The sequence below is a fragment of the Metarhizium acridum genome (assembly GCF_019434415.1).
Source record: "Metarhizium acridum strain ARSEF 324 chromosome Unknown scaffold_555, whole genome shotgun sequence".
In the NCBI taxonomy this organism is placed as follows: domain Eukaryota; kingdom Fungi; phylum Ascomycota; class Sordariomycetes; order Hypocreales; family Clavicipitaceae; genus Metarhizium; species Metarhizium acridum.
In genome coordinates, this window is record NW_027094039.1 from 253,080 (window position 1) to 270,889 (window position 17,810).

The following is a 17,810-nucleotide window of genomic DNA, read 5'->3' on the forward strand; positions in this document are numbered from 1 at the left end:
ACGCGAAGCAGCAGTTCTGGATACGGTAACCCCGAGCTGTTCTGTTGAGAACACAGATGCAAAGGCTCAACTCACCAACAACACCACCGCTCTCCCCTGATTCGTCCACTTGAAGCAACTGCTGCAACAAGGTCGCATCGACAGTGCGCAGCTGAACTCGGACAGCGGTTCCGCGTAGGCCGAACCAGGCTCCAGGCTATATACGTAGCCACCAGTAGCCTTGGATTTGCACCGTATGCGCCCAGCTTAATCGACTTGACTTGCTCATCGGACCATTCCCATTGGGATGAGGTGGGCAGCCGTAACCGAGATATTTTGGTCATGCAACTGCGTCGTGTTGTTCCTGGTATCCAAGCATACAGGCACGCGTCAACTACGTATTTGGCGGCTCCTCTGATCTGGGGATCGAGGTGTGAGCGACGAGCAAGGGAGATCATCAATCAAACCCTTGCCAGGTTGGAAGCGAGGCCCGGTTCTCTATCACTCTTCATACGTGGTTCGCACTGCTGGGCGCTTCGGGCCTTTTTTGAAGAGCTGCATGTGATGATGGTGTGTTGTTGGATAACGATCGCTGTGGCTGTCCCGGATTCGGAGCCAACAAATTGACCAACTGTGAGAGTCGCCGACTAATCATTGCCCGGCTCCTTTTGGAAACAAATATCGGTCAGACGAGGCCAGAAGACTGCAGACTTCCACAATGGTCTTGTCATCCAGGCGAATGATGCGGTGAGTTCTGTCCCGTTAGGTAGCCATCTTGGAATAAACAACATTGGGGAGTCTGCGCTGGAGATGGAAAAGCATGCCCAAGGCAGAGGAGTGTGCCAAGTGGCACCTGGGGTATTGTCGTGTAAAGCCTGCTTCACAAAGCCATGTTGCTAGCAGTTAGATTTCGCCGTTGGCGGCCGAGATGGCACCCTCGAGGCAACTTTTGATCGCAGTCTGGATGAATCGTGCCCGTTGGGTGTACCGTAGCATTTGCCATTGAGGACCCAATCAATCCACCCAAAGACGCGGCTCACCAACAACCTCGAAGCAGCCGGCGCCAAGCCGCCAAGGCTTTGAAGGCCATCCAAGATGCTGGGCGTCAGTGGCTCTATCATGTCTATCATGTATGCGGGGTAGTTTGTGCACGTCTTTACCATTCCGTGGTACCCGATGACTTTCCCACGATCTCCCAGCGGATCCGAGCATCTATCTATTCCGCGGGGTGGCTGCGGGTCAACTGCCGGAGGGTGATTCGCTAGGCGGCTGACTACCAGAAAGAACCAACGCTAATAATTCTCAAGTTGAGTCAGACGACGGAGTACGAAGTAGTAGCCACAAAGGACGACCTAGCAGGGCACCAGGCCGGATAAGGCGGCCAATCACAGCATAAAGCCACGAACGTTCCCGACGAACCCTTTTCGAAACTAACTAACTAATATCTCGGGAGATGCGAGGCTTACCCGATGCGGTCCGCAACCACTAGCCACTATGGCGGCCCTGGCGGCTTCACACATGGTCGTGCGGGAAGATGGCCAAGTGGGAAAGATGCACATGCTCCCACCATGACCCTTAATCTCGCTACGTACATGATGGATAAGGCTAGCGATATGTTCCGGGAATTGCTCGCGGCAAAAGCGCATATACATGTCAACTGCAGGTGGTTGTCTGCGGCCAAGTTCATCATGTCCCACGTAGATAGCGACCCGACCGGCAGAGCTGGGCGGTCCCTAACAGCTGGCAAGAACCCCCGGCTTCATGGAGGACTACCACCAAGGTAGGTGTCAAAGGTCCACGGATACCCAGTATTGTGCGCAATGGCGCCGGGAAAAATCATCAGTCTTGGTCAGCGCTTCCGTCTATCGATGTCGACCGGCCAAAAGTTCGCTGGACTCACATGGACGGCCTTCGGATTAATGCTGGTGATGGCTGTCCACTGGGCTTATGAGACCTATAAAAAGGAGGAGGAGACGAATAAAACCGACGTGCGTGCCTTCCACCACATTCATAGCATCCCATGTTGCCGTTTCTTCAACCGTCAGAATCCTGCCTCCTATGCTCTCCTCCCCCTGATAGACCCCTTTCTCTATATCCCATTCCACCGTGATTGGCAACCAGGTTGTCTTCACCATGACCTTGATTGACATGTTGGGACCATGAACCAGTAGATATTCGCCGTAAACCTCTCGTTCGCCTCCTGGGTGTCTGACCCAACGCCGCCCATCAACAGTATTGCGCTGCCACGTATACTCGCACACTTTGCCGTCGTATTGTACACGTGCCCGTGTTGCCGTAATGTTGACCTGGCCAAAACACTTCAGTCTCTTTGCGGGCGCGGGTGCTGAAGCAGTTCGCTTTCGTTTGTTGACAATACGTTTCCCGTTGTTGGCAGATTTTTCGTTTGTGGCGGTGCCGTTTGTCATGGCGCTGGGGATGGCATCCATGTCCTCGTGCTGGCCGAGCGTCTGGGTTTCCTCAGCCCCCATGTTATAGCTGTACTCTGCCCCGTCCTCAACAAAAACGTCCATGGCGCCATCAGGCGTAGCAGGAACATGGACCCATTTCTTACCGCCGCTCACGATCTTGCCGTCGCTGGCGTTGACATGGTCAACGTCAATTTCCATCTTGCTGTTCCCGGCATCCATATCGTTGTCTTCGCAATCTGATTTGTTATCGCTGGCATCAGTATCGTGAATAATAATGTCCATTTCGCTATTGCCGGCGTCAGGTAGCGTCATCGCCGACATCAAGGTTGTCGTCGCCGATGTCCATCTCGTTGATGGGACCAGTATTGTTGTCGCAGACAGCGACATCTTGATGCTCATGGCAGCCATCTTCTGAAAACCTAATGCATCTTCATGTTCTTCTCCTTCTTCGGTCCGAAGGACCTGAAGAAGAGGCCGCCCATCACTGACGCTCAAGAGGTCAGGTTGGGTGTTGACATGTCCAGGGCCCTGCGTGAGGCTGCCAACACCCTGCTATCATCAGCAGGTTTGGTAGGTACCCAGATTGCGATTGACAGAAAGTGTCTTCCCGTCATAAAGTCATGGTGCAGTGCAAGATTGAACAGCTCCTGTAAAGGAGATGAGGGAGGCTTTGGAACGGAAAACTCGATGATGTTGGAGAGGAACAGATGGGGCATCCCATAGGAGCCCCCCAAGCTCTTATTTAGGCCGTTGTCTCGACTGCTTTGCGCGCCTTGGGATGTCGATGGGTCACGCTCCAACCTGGCCATGAAGAGCCTAAGAAATGTGAATTGCTGTAATAAAGGTTGTCCCAAGGTGGCCGCCCAAACCGGCGACGTGACGCCGCCTCTCACGGCTACAGCAAGGCGGTTGATTGGACCACAAACTGTGACTTGAAGAGCTTGAGCTCGTTGTCGATCGCTGCAAAGGGATTAGCTGCTACAACGTGCATTTCTATACGCCTTCTCCGGGCCATTTGTCCAATCAATGACTCATACTAACCCCGGTGGGAGTTCGCTATCTTTTGCCATGCGTGTGCCGTCTTGTTCCCAATCATGTATGCTTTAATTAACGGACTGTAGGATATGCTTGTGCGCACCAATTGCGACCAGACTCTACAACAATGGGCTCATTGCTGCTCTTTCGCGCGTCATTAGACTCTATTACCATCGGCTTGGTGTATTGCGTCATGCGGTAGGGCCCGTCTCGGTGTCTGCCAACTGCTGCGTAACCAAAAGAAAGAGGGAACTTTTTGAAATTTGCAAATCCTTCTCCATCAGGCACATACTCGAATAGGCAAGTGCTCAATCTCGACATCCACTTCCGAGGCAACTCAGCGTAGCTTTCCAGTGGTGCATACTCCGTACTGCAGACTCTCTCGCATTGCGGCTTGACCGCCATGCACCCCGATGCAACGGCGAATCCGGCAATGGCAAGCGTCCATCAACAAGACAAGAGGAAAGCAGCTCGTATTACAATGCGTGAGTTACCGGCTGCCCAAAGAGGTGCCCGGGTGGCCGACCCTTCGCTCCGACAAATGACGATATTCCGTCGGGAGTCGCGCAGAATCCAAACGCGGAGGCACGGGCGTCACGAAAGAGGAGAATTTTACTAAGCTCCATGTCGTCCACGGCATATAAATGCCATCCATGGTTGAGAGTCCTTTCCAAGCCGACTCAAGCATCTCTCGGTCTCAACCGAGCTACACATGATGAAGAACCAATTGATGCTGTCCCTGTTGGGACTCCTGGTTGCGACCGCAGCAGCGCGCACTTCCGAGAGCCACCGCCAGCTCCTACAGCAGTTGCACGGCGATGATTTCGCAGACATGTCCGACTACGGCGAGGCTCACACTCCTCCGTCAGTATATACCCGGACCAGCCCTGACTCGGCTCCCCATCGCTTCCTGAACAACAAGACCGAGAGTGAGTGTGACTCTTTGACTCCGTCTCCTGCGCCGTGGAAAGGGACATGTCATCTACCTGTGACCAAAACTGACCACTGATGCTAACGTACGTGGTACAGAATTCGCAGTCAATGGTACGGGGCTTCCAGAAGTCAATTTTGATACTGGCGAGTCGTACGCAGGACTCTTGCCCATCAGCGACAACAAGGACGAGAAAGACAACCTCTTCTTCTGGTTCTTCCCTACGGACAATGACGAGCACAAGAAAAAGAAGGAGATAACCATCTGGCTCAATGGCGGAGTAAGTCGCTTCTCCCCGCCCGCCCCTTAAAAGGAAGAGGGACAAAAGAAAAAAAAAAAGAAATAGATATCCCCCCCCCCCCCCCCCTTCTTTGTCATCGCCAGGTCTGACTGAGACACACACACCCCAGCCCGGCTGCTCGTCTCTCCTCGGTCTGCTCCAGGAGAACGGCCCATTCGTCTGGCGCCCCGGCACCTTGAAGCCAGTCCGGAACCCTTGGAGCTGGCATCATCTTACAAACGTCGTTTGGATCGAGCAGCCCGTGACGGTTGGCTTCTCGACTGGAAATACCACCATCCACAATGAAGATGAGCTGGCTAAACAATTCCTGGGGTTCTGGAAGAACTTCATTGATACCTTTAGCATGCAGGGCTACAAGGTGTACGTGGTTGGTGAGTCGTATGGCGGATACTACGGCCCTTACATCTCCAGCCACTTTGTCAATGCCAACGACACCAAGTACTACAATCTCAAGGGCCTGATGGTAGTTGACGGCATCAGCTTCGACGGGGATGTCCAGTCCGAGGCAATTGCCGAGACGTTTGTCGAGCAAAACTACAATCTCATGCCCCTAGACGACCGCTTCCGGGCCGAGCTGCACAACACTTCTGAGCGCTGCGGGTACAGAGACTACGTCAAGAAGTACTACGTGTATCCCCCGGCTGGAAAGCAGCCCTCCCTGCTTCCCTGGCAGCAGAGGCTTCCCAACGGGACCGTTGCCTACAAAGATGGGTGCGGCGACCTGTGGTCGAGCATCTACCGGCAGGTCAGAAAGGACAACCCCTGCTTCAACATCTATAACATTCTGGATCACTGCCCAGATCTCTACGATCCCTTGGGTGACGCCCCCTACTTCAATCGGGAGGACGTCAAGAAGGCCATCCACGCGCCTCTCCAGGTCGAATGGAGCGTGTGCGTCAACACGGCCTTTGTCGACCGTGACGAATCGCTCCCACCGTCCAAATACGAGCTGCCCAATGTCATTGACAAGACCAAGAATGTCATCCTCGTCCAGGGCGGCACAGACTTTATTCTTCCCGCGAACGGCGTCCTGCTTGCCGTTCAGAACATGACGTGGGGTGGAAAGCTGGGATTCGAGTCCCGTCCCACCGATCCCTTCTACGTCCCGCGATACAGCACAGGCAGGGGGGGCTACGGCACCGATCTGCCGGACAAGACGGGTGTGGTGGGAACTTCCCATCACGAGCGTGGCTTGGTTGTCGCCGTGACTGGTCTTTCTGGCCACGAGGGGCCGCAGTACGCAGCTACGTCTGCCTTTAGACAATTGGAGAAGCTCCTCGGGCGCGTACACAGCTTGAGCGACACTACGCCTTTTACATTGCCGCAGCTGAAGAACGTCAAGCAGGATGACAAGCCGTTGGGTAAAGGAACGTTTCCTATTCCCTGGGTCTACACCGGTTGAGGCGTAGGCAACGAACCCGTCTGAAGCAGGACTCAAAAGGCATGGTGTGAATAATGCAACTGCGAATTGCCCAGTATAGTCAATACTTGTCAGGTCTTGCATCAAAACCAACAGCGCACCCTATTGCGTCATACAAGTTCCAATTACTTGCAAAAGTGAACCGCGGCCTCTCCTCCCGACATTTCACGTATGATGAATGTGTCAAATGTATGTGACGTAGTCGTATGCGTAGCCAATGCGGAAAGGGGGTCAATGAATGCTATAAAACTCGCTCATAAGGCACACTATATACAGATATCCAGTGCCGCATATGTACAACCCTTGCGCCACGCGCGTTAGATCCATCTTGGTTCGTAATCCATCTCTTGATTCCCAGTAACCTTCTAGATTAGTCGAGAACTGGAAGCAGGCCCTGCGCCTGGGCTTCCTTGACTGCTGCGTTGTAAGCGGCAACAGCCTTGTCATAGTCACTTCTGTCACGCTTGGTAGCATCACCGCCTCCAAATTGCTTGACAGCCTCGTAGTAGACATTGGCGAGTCCGTCGCAAGCATCTCGCGCCGGGACGCTCTGACACTGGTAATACAGGCTGTTTCACATCACGTCAGCCACCGTCTGTCTACGCACGTTGCGATGGGTGGGTTTTCGCAGAAGAAGCAAGAAGAGACCACATACTCAGACTTGAAGTTGGAATCAATCCCGTCTTTGGCAGCCCTTGTGAAGCGCTGCTGAAGGCGGTAGTTTTGGTAACCAAGGTCGTGGCGGTGGCAGGCAGGGAGGAAGGGGAAGCCAAAGGGGTTGTCTGGCGACCTGGTGCAGCCATCTGAGGACCAGTCCAGAGAGGGGGGGTCCTCGGCGTTGCGACGAGCCTCAAACTGAGCGAGGGTCGAGCTGAAGAGGAGCTGGTCGGTGACGGTGTTGATGTCCTGGCGCTTCGAGGTGGTGACGTCGGACGCGGGTGCGGCCAGGGCCGTGGTGGCCAGGGCGAGGAGAACGGCGTTGAACACCATGTTTGGCGAGGATGACGGCCGAGAATCAAGAAGTGATATTCCCAACAGCCATCGAGGGCAAGAAGAAGAGGTAGACGACGAGAGAAACTGCGAGTGGGGAGGTGTCGTCTCGACATCTATATACTCCTGCGTCTCAGGGCCACTCGAGTGCCAAGAAGGCTCGACGAGATGGACAAACATGGCGCTCGCCCGCACCACGGACAAGGTTGCCGAATAAGAATATCTGTAGGCTCGGCTGGCGCCGTGGGCCAGTCAGGCCCGATTTGTCTCGCGAGTAGTGACGGCCCAATCGCCATGCTCTTCGCCAATGGCTGATCTGTTTCCAACAGCTCGAGGAACCCGGTGGAGTCTGTCTCGCAACCAAGTTGCCGCCGATCTACTCCTCTCCGGTATCAGCATCATGGTCAGGTGACGGGCGTTGGAGCCTACGAAAGGCAGGTGGACGAGCCGGTTGGGTGGGCTGGTTTTTGGTTGTTGGTGTCTTTAGCTTCGAGGGAGGAGTTGAGGTTGCGAAAGAAGTCGGGACCCTAGGCCACCAGACATGAATTCCATACTAATCAAGCGGGGAATGAGATGGGCTAGAGCAGCCATCGACACGGAATCGGACCTGGGTTGCTACGTGACACAACCTCGAGTGTACCGGGTTGTGGAGAAGCCGGGAGGCGATGGAAGGGCCAATTCTTTTGCCGTGGCGACCAACTACCGAAGCCAAGCTAGACGTGATGGATAAGTGCTTAGACTGTCTCGTCGTCTGGCTTCGTTGACTCAAGACATCGGTGCGCCAAGACGGACGGCCGCCAAGGGCCAAGATAAGTACTTTTTGCGAGGCAAATCTTGAAAAAATGTACATCTACCCATGACCGTTGCCAATGCCAAGCATCTGCCTCTACGGGCTGAAAGGACCGTGACCATTTGCCTACTTAAGTAGTCGGACGTTGACACCGAGTGCGCCATTTCACCTGCGGGCCGGGCCAAGACGCATCTTGTCTTTTTGGGTGGCTTGCGGTTTATACCAAAAGCCACAATAGAGGCGGTAATGTCCATTATTACCAAGTCTTATTTTATGAGAACTTCCGTACTGTTATTCAAAACTGACACGGGGATAGAATAGTTCCCAAGACGGAAACAATTGACTATAGGAAGGTGGAGTCGTGAGATGCAAACAATGTCACGGCGAATATGTTCACAGTACCAAGTATAAGAGTTTGACGACGATTCTCTATCAGTATTTAATCGTCATGGTACTCGTTCCCCTCTGCGATGCAGGATTTATACCGAACCACTCGGAGCCGCAGATTCAGAATCCTGAGCACCCAGCCAAGCGTTATTTATTCGTCCAATGCAGAAAACAGGGTTGTGCATGCCCGGATCAAATAGAATCGACGGATAACCAGTGGCCACGTTCCTTTGACTTCAAACGCCAACAAGACAGGCTTCGACTACCGAGACATTGCCACATACCGAGGAGACATCGCATGGTAATAGTTGATCTCTCATCCGTTAGGATGTGACTTGTAAAGCTATGAGCCAAGTTTTGGCACTAGACACGCCGACTATGGTATGCAACACGTGCCTCTAGGCTCGAGAAATACGCAGCCCCGGGAAAGAAGATGCGGAGATGCTTCTTCCGTCTACTTTTTTGGCATCTGGGACATTAAACAGAAAAAACCACCATTTGCGCCTACATGTATGAAAAGAAAAAGAAACAGCCCATTTTACAGTCCTGTCTTACAGTGCCATCTTGCAGTACGCTTCTGATCAAGCCGTCATCGGAGCGCGTTTCTCGTTTCGTTCTCCTGCAACTCCATCATCTCCTGCTCGCCATTCCTGTACGCCCCTTTCAACAGGCCGACCACCTCTAGCGACATGAGAGTGGCAAACGTCACCCAGATGAAGAAGCTGAATGCAACAATAGGCTGCGATATGGCGTATATGCTCTTCCGATTCTCAAAAAGATCGCGAAGTATCGACGCGATAGCTATTGAGCCGCCCAGCCACACTACCGTCGTGACTGCCAGCAACAGCAACGCGACGAGGTTGTGCAGCGCATACGATAACACGAGCGGCGCGATGGAAATAAACGCCAGAGCAAGGATCGACCAGACGGTGTTGCCGAGCATGAACAGAATCGACTTCGACGGCTTGATTCCTTCAAGGCCATTTTCTAAGCTGGTAGCTTGATTTCCAAAGTGTTAGCTGCGGCAGCTTGTCCGCGAGAAGAAGAAGTCCATGGCCAAACAAGTTACAAACCATAGCCCGTGAGCCCAAGCTGCACAAACAGCAGAATTGCCAGAAATGCCTGTCCGACGGCGATAAAGTACGGATTCATGATGCCAATTACGCCAGTCACCCGAACAAACACAACATGAACTTTTGATCTTCCGACGCGGCCCCAAGACACATGATCATGTCTTGTTCCCTGGGGCATATCTCTTGTTAAACCAAACCCCAAAACACCTAATCGAGTGTCGTCGCGCACAGCCTCAGACAACGCCTGTGGAGAGGCCCGCGAGTAAATTCGCAACGGCATACGCGGTCGGTCTGCAAGCGCCTCTTTTGGGGACCCAAGGACGGGTTCCAACCACGTCAGTAATCCTTGCTGGCTCAGTTTCGGCCGTTCCCAAAGCATCGACTCGGCCAATTGATGATAACTCGGTGGGAACACGGCAACTCCACCCTCGTGTTTACAAGTCTAATGCGCTCGGAAAGCCGCGTAATCTGATACTCAATCCAGCCATGTTAGATCCTACCAGGAGAAAATGCCGGTCAACTAACCTTAATCATTCATGCCTTTGTCATTGCGGCCCCCTCCGCGTGGCGCATCACTTACAGAAATAAACTCACTTGACAACGCAACAACAGAGAAAGAAGGCACGGCACTGCCATTCTACTCACTTGATCCACACCGAGACATTTCCCTAGCCAGCCAGCCAACTAGCTAGGGCTGTTTACGGGGGACCAAGGCGGCAAGAGTGAGACGCTTGTGGTGCCTCTGAATCCACGCAACTTGATTGACACGAGATACATTTATATATATTATATATATTATATATATAAGTAACTTTGTCGCGATCCGTTACCCCAACAGTCCAGGCGCCGACATAGCTGAATCGAATTCTTTTCCGTCTGCACTTTTACCCATGGCGAACAAAATAGAGGCAGACATCAACATGATGGAAAAGTCTCAGCCTGTCCCTCCCCCAGCCTACACGCTGCGCACGACGCCAGAAGGATTACAGACAGTCAAGCTTTGGATCCGTTTTCTATCCGCCGCCATCTGCACGATCCTCATCGGGGTGGGAATCAAGCTCGGAGATGTCCCAGGAGTCATTATCATTTTACTTTCACCCGCAAGTATCCCTCCCCCTTCCCAAACTGGCCGTCGTCCAGCGAAACGTTCTTCTGACGGTAGGCAGGCCGGTGTAACTCTCATCTGGAATGTGGCCGTGATTATGGTTCGACATCTTCGCAGAAATGGCCAAGACATTCACCCGGGGACCCGCGTCGGCGTCGACCTCATCGTTTGGCTGGGGTTCGGAGCCGTCGCCGTCATGATGGCCGCGACATGGTCGACATGGGACACCAACATGGCCGAAACGCACTACGACGGCGTCAAGTTTGTGTTGGTCCAGATGGCTGTTGTTCTGGCAACTATTGAAGCGTTGGTGCTGCCGGCACCCGTTGGAATCAAGGCAATTTCAGCTAACAGCGCCAGGTTCGTTCACATTGCCTTGTTCATCATCGCGTGCCACGAAACCCACGTGCACAATCGATACAAGAAGTTTATCCGCAAAGTGAGGGCTGCTGAGAAGCACGCAGTAGACGGTGGGAAGAAGGAGGAAATTTGAGGCCGTGGTTTGTCTGCATGTTCTTGGCATGTGGGCACAGCAAGAGATAGAGTGTCAGAATCAGTTGTATGAATCTTGTGTCCCCGCTTGATGGTCAATGGTATCATTCGTAGTTGGGATGAATCTCACGTTGGCCCCTTCTGTGGCGAGAGGCAATAAGTATTTGACCAGACCAGGTACCTGGTTATCGCATCCTATACTATAACACACTATAGGATATTGGTATTAATAAGTAATGGGCAAATATATTCTGCCGCCGACTACAACTGAAATGACAAAAAGTATGCAGTCGGATATGCTTTGGGAGGAAAGTACAGTTACCAGCCCGCGTTTATAAGAAGGGGCAGGTAAATGAGGTTGGCGGACGAAAAGAAATCTTCATCCTTCTTATTTCAACTATGGTAGATGTAAGCATTTTCTTTTACAATGCAAGGACAGGCTGGATAAGCTACCGTTTAACACCGATGGTGGTGCCTGTTCACCACAATCCTGAAGTTCGCATCTACTCTTTTCCAATGATCATCATGAGCAACTGAATTCTGTTGCCGCTGAATAAACTGCCCCTACACACCTAGTTGTACTCGTAGCAATACTTCAGTTCAGCTAAGCGATAGTGCTCCGGGTGAACTGCCGTGCGTTTGACGTGGAAGAATCCATCATGACATGTTGAAAGCCAAAGCGTATTCCGCCAGCCATCTTGATTGTTGATTGGGCAGTACAATATCCCAACTTGGCCCAGATTCTTTACGACACAGAGCAGTACACTCCGCGCACCAACCACTCAACTAGTTACATGACTGTGGCCGCCTCACGTGTTGTCCAAGTGGTGTAGTTGGTTGGCAGACCAAGTTGAGGCCTCAGTTGTGCCATATTCGGTGACAAACCCGAGCAGTCGCGTTCGTTTCATTTCAGAGTGGTTATATTGACAACTGCGTGTTTCTGCTTCAATGCGGAGGGTAGAAACAAAATGACGAGACATGGGCCTGAAGTAGAGTCATATTCACAATCATCTACTGCCATGTACAGCGTGCGAGGGTCCCGTTTCATATTCCGTCATTTTTGGCCAACTTTGTTACCTTTCTCCGCTTATACGTGCATCTACTCCATCAAGACATCGGGAGAGATTACATCCGTAACGAAGTACACTGCAAGTTGCAACCCTGAGCATCTCAAGAAGCGAAACCGTTACAATATGCCCATGCGGCTGCAGCACACACAGGCGTCAAATACAAAACCGTTTTGTCACGGGAGGCCTACACGGCAACAAGTCCAAGTACCAGGGCTGTTCGAGGACGTGAACGACTTGACCTGTCTATGAAGCAAGGGAGGAGAAAGATTGACTCTTGGTTGCCAGACATTCATCACACATTTCACTGCGTCAAGACGATTGGGTGTAATGCAGGGGGCATGAAGGATAAAGGCGTCAAATACAAGATGAAACCTGAATTTCTTGCAGTGTTCCGTGAAATGTTGGTAATGCTGGTCGACCCGTTATTGTAACCTGGGTCTGTTCTCCATTTTCTCACATCTACCTCTTGACCGTTTCTAAGCAATCTCTTTGCATCGCCAACGCCCTCATCAGCCACCACAGCCACCGAGAACTGAGTATTACTTTTCATCATCAAAACAGCCTGCTTTTTCACATAATCTTGGCCATTACAACCTGTCGCCCAAGTAGGAATGTCACTGATGCATTCCCCACGCTCTCTACACTTGGCTCATCGTGGTATATACCTGCATCTACAGATGGAACACGGAGTACGGTCTATGAGAGGGTTGTTGAAAAGCACACAGTGATACTTGGGCGCGGGTCATTGGGGTGACCGATGCAGGCACCGCTGGCATTAATTCAGCTGGCTCCTGCCTCAAGTTTCAACCTCACACTGCCACAGCTCCAGGGCCCCACTATTATCGGAAGTGCGGCAGGGGCAACGGGGGTCCATCTCAGTTACCGCCTCCAGATGCACAGCACCAGCCTACCAGAGCGGCTGCAGGCAGCTCCGCAGACCCCGCCTGCACCCTGCCCGCGCAGCCACTTCAACCACTCAAAATTCACCTCTCGGCATCGCCTTCCCGACGAACCAACCGCACCTCAAATCTTCAGCACTCTGTCATGCTCTCCAACGCCAGTCGCTGTGCTAAGGCGTCACTGCTAAACCTAGAAGGTCTCTCAGAACGCAGATGGCGCCGCCGATACCAAGGGACCCGCCCTCTGAGACGGTTCCCTGGAATGCGTGACATTTGTGCGTCTCACGTACGAGCTGAAGACCAATACCGTCATCGCGGGGTCGCACGGGGTTGGCCAGGAGCTGTGGTGGCTCGTCCCGGTGCGGCTGTCTCACCATCACATGAACAAGGTAAAGTGCATTGACTACAGTTGTACACGCAGGTCGACTAATCGTGTATATACACTGTGCATTGTATTGCCCTCGTCCCTCATCGCTTGGAAAGTAACCATTACCATCGACCCTCGGTGCTGAGTCCCTGCTCGGCCTGCTGCTGGGCATGGCGCTTGGCCTTCTCACGATCAATGTAGTCCAGACCCTTGGTCTCGACCTCGCGGTCAACGAAGAAGCCAATGGCACCGGCAAGGATCTCCTTGGCCTTGGCGTGATCGTCGGGGTGGCCTGTCGAGCTCGAGCCTTAGCATTATCCACGCGGGTCGACGTGTGGTCAGATGCATGCCGACTGTTCTGGACATACCGTTACGGGCAACATGGTCCTCATACGCCTTGGCGGCCTCGTAGGCGGCGGCACCGCCGATGAGCTCGTGAGACCACTTGGCTTCGTGGGGACGGTTCGTCACCTGGTCGTAGGCCTGAGCCTGATCGGAGTCGTCTCGGGCACTGTTAGCTTTGTGTTCGACGACAGGATGCCCGTGGCACTGCAGAGGAGTTGAAGATGCTTACTATCAAACCAACCCATTGTTGCTGAGATGGGACAAGCGTAGCGTGGATGTACGGAAAGGAAAGCTTGGTATGCGTAAAATGTTGAGAAAGGATGGGACAGGGAGGGACAACGGGAGCTGCTGGGCTTTTTATAAGCCTGACTCGGGAGACCAAACATGCCTCCAGGGACCATGGCGGGGCACGGAGTATGCCCATGTAACAGCTAAGCCTCTCGATGACAAGATGCAGGATGAGCAACGGCACCGAGGCCGAGTGCTAAGCCCCGCAAGTGATGTGATGAGAAGTTTTTGGATCTGGCGTGCTGGCGCCATGTGGGTGGTGGTGGTGGACCCTGGACTAGCAGTTGTCTGAAGCCTCCGGATGTCCTGCTCTGCTCTTGGCTTGTTTGGAGGTGGATGAGCGTCACCGCGCATGCTATGGTCTTCAAGGTTCGCCCAGCGTTGGCCATTGCTCTCGTCCAACTCGTACAGCCCGACACACAGTCTGGGCATGTGGGCATGGCTCCCATGACTTGCCGTTTCCTCAGGCCAAGCGATTACCTTTTCCTACCTTTGGTATTGCTTTCCCAAGGCAGCCAAGATTTCGCATATGCATATAGATAAGGTTGTGGAATGCCTGTTGCCAGTCATCAAGCTTAGATGCCGCTTATGCCGCCAAGCTGCGTGTACCAGTCTCGCCGCCACCGGTGCTGTTGCTGCGAGAGATGACGGCTTAGTCAAAGGCACACTTAAATAAGACACCAGACACTTAATCAATCCCCTGTTCTGCAGGTGTCGTCGCAAAAAACACCGGTATATGGTTTCCGCATCGAAAACAGACGAGCCAATCGCTCCATCATCAGCAACTCGGCAAAGTGCATCGCGAGGTCACTTCAAGAGACGAGAAGAGAAGATGAGACATCTTGTGCGCATCACACATGCTACAATTACCGTTCATGGGCCTTGCTGCCAATTCCTGGCCCTCGTACACCCATTCAATCCCAGTTGCCCGCTCCAGCAAGCAAGGTTTGAGCTAAATACCGGTTACGCCAGCGTTGCCATGCTCAAGTCGTGCATGGGCCGCTCACGAACCGAGCAAGAAGAAGCCAACGTCTAACTACAGGTTCCCGACACGGCACGGATGCCATGGCACCATCGGGTTAGTCGTATAAGAGTAGGTGCTTTTATGTCTGCCACATTCAACATACAGTATTGGTATCGGCCCTGGTCGAGCTTTTGGGCGTTTCTTGACCAATGCAAGAAGTGATGAGGGTAGTGACTATGTTGGACATGTTGAACTGGCAGTCGCAAGTTTTTTTTCCCTTCTTGAATGTAATCAACACCTCGCTGTCCAACCACCAGACCAAAACCCATCATAGTGTCCATGCGAGTGTCTGCAACACGTTTAAAAGGTTCATCACTGCAACAGCAAAGGGTCCAGCAAGGCGACGGAACGTTGCAGTTGTCGAACTGAAGTTTGTAGCGATATAATTATGCCCAAGATAAATTCCGCTTCGAGTCTACTAGTATACGTAAATTATTGAAAATGAAACCAGTTTATATTAGTAATCTCACAGATGATACAAATTATAGCTTGCGCCCGCCGTACGATGTAAAATACTAAAGAATAAACACCTGCAGCGGAGCTGCTCCAATAATGATGCAAGATGTTGACTCGGTGCATTTTGTAATCATATGCCCTATTATGCAACTGTAATATGCGAGTCAATCTCATCACCTGCCGGCCACGTCAAAGCCCATGGACGCCAGCCCCTCATTCTCAAGTCCACTCTCATAGCCGTCGTACGAAACTACGAATTCACCGTATTATGCCGCGGGGGACCCAACGGAGGACAGGACAAAAAAAAAAAAAAAAGAGGCCCGTCCCGTTCGCCCATCCGACAAATGTCGATTCCTCCGCGGCCCACGCTTGCATGTCCTGTCCGTGTCCACCCCCCTCACTTGACGAATCCGTAGACACACGCGGCATGAATTTTCGTCCTCGACCCGCTGCGGCCGTGATTCGCTCGCATCAGCACCAACTGATGGACACCCGGATCCCGATCTGGCCGACCAACTGCCGGCCACCCTCCACCGAGGTCGTTCCCATTTGCCCCCGCAGGCGCAATTACCGGGCCGATGCGTCAATGCGTCAGACATGGATGGGCTCGTGATGTCTGCAGCAACAATGGAGGAGATGGGGGACATGATGCTGAGAAATGTCACTCCCTCTACCGCCTTTTCGGCGATGGAGCGACTGAAGAGGGTGTGCGGGTTTTTTTCTTGCCTAGATCCCGTTCCGTGTTTTATAAGTAGATGACCGCAGGCCTCGAAGTGTTTGAACGGCCGATGAAACACTTTTCTCGCTCGTGGAAATACTCACAGCCCTGGCCCCTTGGCTTTGGAAACAGTACTGATCGACCTGGTTAAAGAGAGAAAAATCGTTGCTCCCACGAGTAACCCGCATTCCTTCCCGTCATGGTAACCATGCTTCTCAGCCTGTTGGCCATGGCTCTCCGGGCCATTTCCAGCCCAACGTCGCTCCACGTCGGCACCGGCGGCACCAACAAGATGGAGAACCTCGTCAGCTTTGGCGACAGCTACACCGACGAAAGCCGCTTCCACTACTTCGTGCAGCACCACGAGGCGCCGCCGGCTGGACAAGTGCTGCCCCCGAGCAACGACACCTGGAGCGGCGGCTACGCATGGGGGCGGCTCGTCGCCAACGCCACGGGGGCAAACTACTACAACTACGCCGTCGCGGGGGCCATGTGCACCAACAACGTCGACTCGCGCGACCTGGACGCCATCAACGGGCCCTTCCCCTCGGTGCTCGAGTACGAGATCCCGGCCTTTGAGCACGACATTGGCTACCCCGGCCTGTACCCCAGCAGGAGGCCCGACAACACCGTCTACGCCCTCTGGGTCGGCACAAACGACCTGGGCGTCGACGGCATCCTGGCAGACAAGCAAAAGGACGGCACGACCGTCAGCACCTACGCCGACTGCGTCTGGAGCGTGCTCGACCGCATCCACCGCGCCGGCGGGCGGCAGCTGGTCCTGCTGAACCAGGCGCCTCTGGAGCGGGCGCCCATGTACGCCACCCCCGGGTCCGGCGGCCTCGGAAACCACCAGTTCTGGGCCAACAAGACGGCCTACAACGCGACCGAGTACGCCAGCAAGATGCGCGAGTACACCACCAGCGTCAACACCATGTACGACTACGGCGGCCCCTTCCACCTGCTCGTCAGGCGCCGCTGGCCGGGCGCGTCCCTTTCCGTCCTCGACATGCACTCGCTCATCATGGACGTCGTCGACAGCCCCGGGGAGTACCTCGATGCCCCGGCCGACGTGGTCGCCCCCTTCCGCACCTGCCTCGACGGCTGTGTCGATTCGAAATACCCCCGGTCCAGCTTCATGTGGTACGTGGTGTCTGGCGCGGTGAGATGGAAACCCATGCACCATCACCCTGCCCCCATTTCCCTCTGTGATGAACAAGACCATGCTGGTGGTCCAACAAGATGAATAACAGTAACGCAGGTTTGACGAGCTGCATCCTTCGGAGCGCATGCAGCAGATCTTCTCCACCACCTTCATCGACGTTGTGCAGGGCAAGTCCAAGTATGCCACGTACTACAGATGACGTCCGGCTCTGTATCTTTTGTCGCGGCGACCAGGGGGGAAACGGGTGCAAATAGCTCAGTAAAGACACATCTAAAGCATATACTCTAAATTTTCGTCACGCCGCTCTTGACATGAATTTGTAGTCGTCGTGCCGTTTTATCATGCAACAGAGCCGACACTTTCGTTCCCGGTTTAGAAACTGCCCGTCTGGGCAGCCGTTCCTTCCCAGTGGACTCCCAGTGAGGCAACGGAAGGAAGCAGAGGAAAAAAAAAATTATGGAGCCAGGGCACACAAGCCGCCCGTGTGGCTGCTTGACATATGCCTTCCATGAGCTCAAGTAAATCCACGTCAATTGGAAAACGAAG

General features: G+C 53.4%; 8 protein-coding genes across 9 annotated transcripts; 3 read left to right on the plus strand and 5 right to left on the minus strand.

Moving 5' to 3' along the window:
* Positions 1–1,895: 1,895 nt before the first annotated feature.
* Positions 1,896–2,816, minus strand: J3458_018761 (uncharacterized protein; the record flags this gene model as incomplete). Its single annotated transcript, XM_007812832.2, has 1 exon — positions 1,896–2,816. The coding sequence occupies one exon, from the start codon at positions 2,814–2,816 to the stop codon at positions 1,896–1,898; it is 921 nt and encodes a 306-aa protein (XP_007811023.2).
* Positions 2,817–2,899: 83 nt separating this feature from the next.
* Positions 2,900–3,217, minus strand: J3458_018762 (uncharacterized protein; the record flags this gene model as incomplete). Its single annotated transcript, XM_066121229.1, has 1 exon — positions 2,900–3,217. The coding sequence occupies one exon, from the start codon at positions 3,215–3,217 to the stop codon at positions 2,900–2,902; it is 318 nt and encodes a 105-aa protein (XP_065973584.1).
* Positions 3,218–3,824: 607 nt separating this feature from the next.
* On the plus strand, positions 3,825–6,209 carry J3458_018763 (uncharacterized protein). Its single transcript, XM_007812831.2, has 3 exons — positions 3,825–4,372; positions 4,473–4,654; positions 4,785–6,209. Exons 1-3 carry the CDS (start codon positions 4,156–4,158, stop codon positions 6,075–6,077), a joined length of 1,692 nt encoding a protein of 563 aa, XP_007811022.2. The 5' UTR covers positions 3,825–4,155; the 3' UTR covers positions 6,078–6,209.
* Positions 6,210–6,465: 256 nt separating this feature from the next.
* On the minus strand, positions 6,466–7,265 carry J3458_018764 (uncharacterized protein; the record flags this gene model as incomplete). The annotated part of the gene is made up of 2 exons (XM_007812830.2): positions 6,466–6,664; positions 6,751–7,265. 2 exons carry the CDS (start codon positions 7,263–7,265, stop codon positions 6,466–6,468), a joined length of 714 nt encoding a protein of 237 aa, XP_007811021.1.
* A 1,236-nt stretch (positions 7,266–8,501) lies between these two features.
* On the minus strand, positions 8,502–9,572 carry J3458_018765 (uncharacterized protein). Its single transcript, XM_007812829.2, has 2 exons — positions 9,336–9,572; positions 8,502–9,261 (listed from the first exon to the last, which is right to left on the minus strand). The coding sequence occupies exons 1-2, from the start codon at positions 9,511–9,513 to the stop codon at positions 8,852–8,854; spliced, it is 588 nt and encodes a 195-aa protein (XP_007811020.2). The 5' UTR covers positions 9,514–9,572; the 3' UTR covers positions 8,502–8,851.
* Positions 9,573–10,225: 653 nt separating this feature from the next.
* J3458_018766 (uncharacterized protein) lies at positions 10,226–10,933 on the plus strand (the record flags this gene model as incomplete). The annotated part of the gene is made up of 2 exons (XM_066121230.1): positions 10,226–10,746; positions 10,801–10,933. The coding sequence occupies 2 exons, from the start codon at positions 10,226–10,228 to the stop codon at positions 10,931–10,933; spliced, it is 654 nt and encodes a 217-aa protein (XP_065973585.1).
* A 2,457-nt stretch (positions 10,934–13,390) lies between these two features.
* On the minus strand, positions 13,391–14,014 carry J3458_018767 (uncharacterized protein; the record flags this gene model as incomplete). The annotated part of the gene is made up of 3 exons (XM_066121231.1): positions 13,391–13,560; positions 13,637–13,771; positions 13,843–14,014. 3 exons carry the CDS (start codon positions 14,012–14,014, stop codon positions 13,391–13,393), a joined length of 477 nt encoding a protein of 158 aa, XP_065973586.1.
* Positions 14,015–16,148: 2,134 nt separating this feature from the next.
* Positions 16,149–17,731, plus strand: J3458_018768 (uncharacterized protein). 2 transcript variants are annotated; one of them, XM_007812826.2, is made up of 2 exons: positions 16,149–17,242; positions 17,361–17,731. In XM_007812826.2, the coding sequence occupies exons 1-2, from the start codon at positions 16,299–16,301 to the stop codon at positions 17,461–17,463; spliced, it is 1,047 nt and encodes a 348-aa protein (XP_007811017.2). In that variant the 5' UTR covers positions 16,149–16,298; the 3' UTR covers positions 17,464–17,731. The 2 variants fall into 2 exon arrangements, with proteins under 2 accessions (XP_007811017.2, XP_065973587.1); XM_066121232.1 differs by having other exon boundaries at positions 16,149–17,708.
* The last annotated feature ends 79 nt before the right edge of the window (positions 17,732–17,810 follow it).

Excerpts from the sequence above, each read along its gene's own strand:
- J3458_018763 (XM_007812831.2), top strand. The coding sequence starts at position 4,156 with ATGATGAAGAACCAATTGATGCTGTCCCTGTTGGGACTCCTGGTTGCG. Across the intron at positions 4,373-4,472 it reads CCTGAACAACAAGACCGAGA|AATTCGCAGTCAATGGTACG; the intron begins GTGAGTGTGACT and ends TACGTGGTACAG. Across the intron at positions 4,655-4,784 it reads CCATCTGGCTCAATGGCGGA|CCCGGCTGCTCGTCTCTCCT; the intron begins GTAAGTCGCTTC and ends CACACACCCCAG.
- J3458_018765 (XM_007812829.2), bottom strand. The coding sequence starts at position 9,513 with ATGCCCCAGGGAACAAGACATGATCATGTGTCTTGGGGCCGCGTCGGA. Across the intron at positions 9,262-9,335 it reads GCTTGGGCTCACGGGCTATG|CTACCAGCTTAGAAAATGGC; the intron begins GTTTGTAACTTG and ends TTGGAAATCAAG.
- J3458_018768 (XM_007812826.2), top strand. The coding sequence starts at position 16,299 with ATGGTAACCATGCTTCTCAGCCTGTTGGCCATGGCTCTCCGGGCCATT. Across the intron at positions 17,243-17,360 it reads CCCCGGTCCAGCTTCATGTG|GTTTGACGAGCTGCATCCTT; the intron begins GTACGTGGTGTC and ends ACAGTAACGCAG.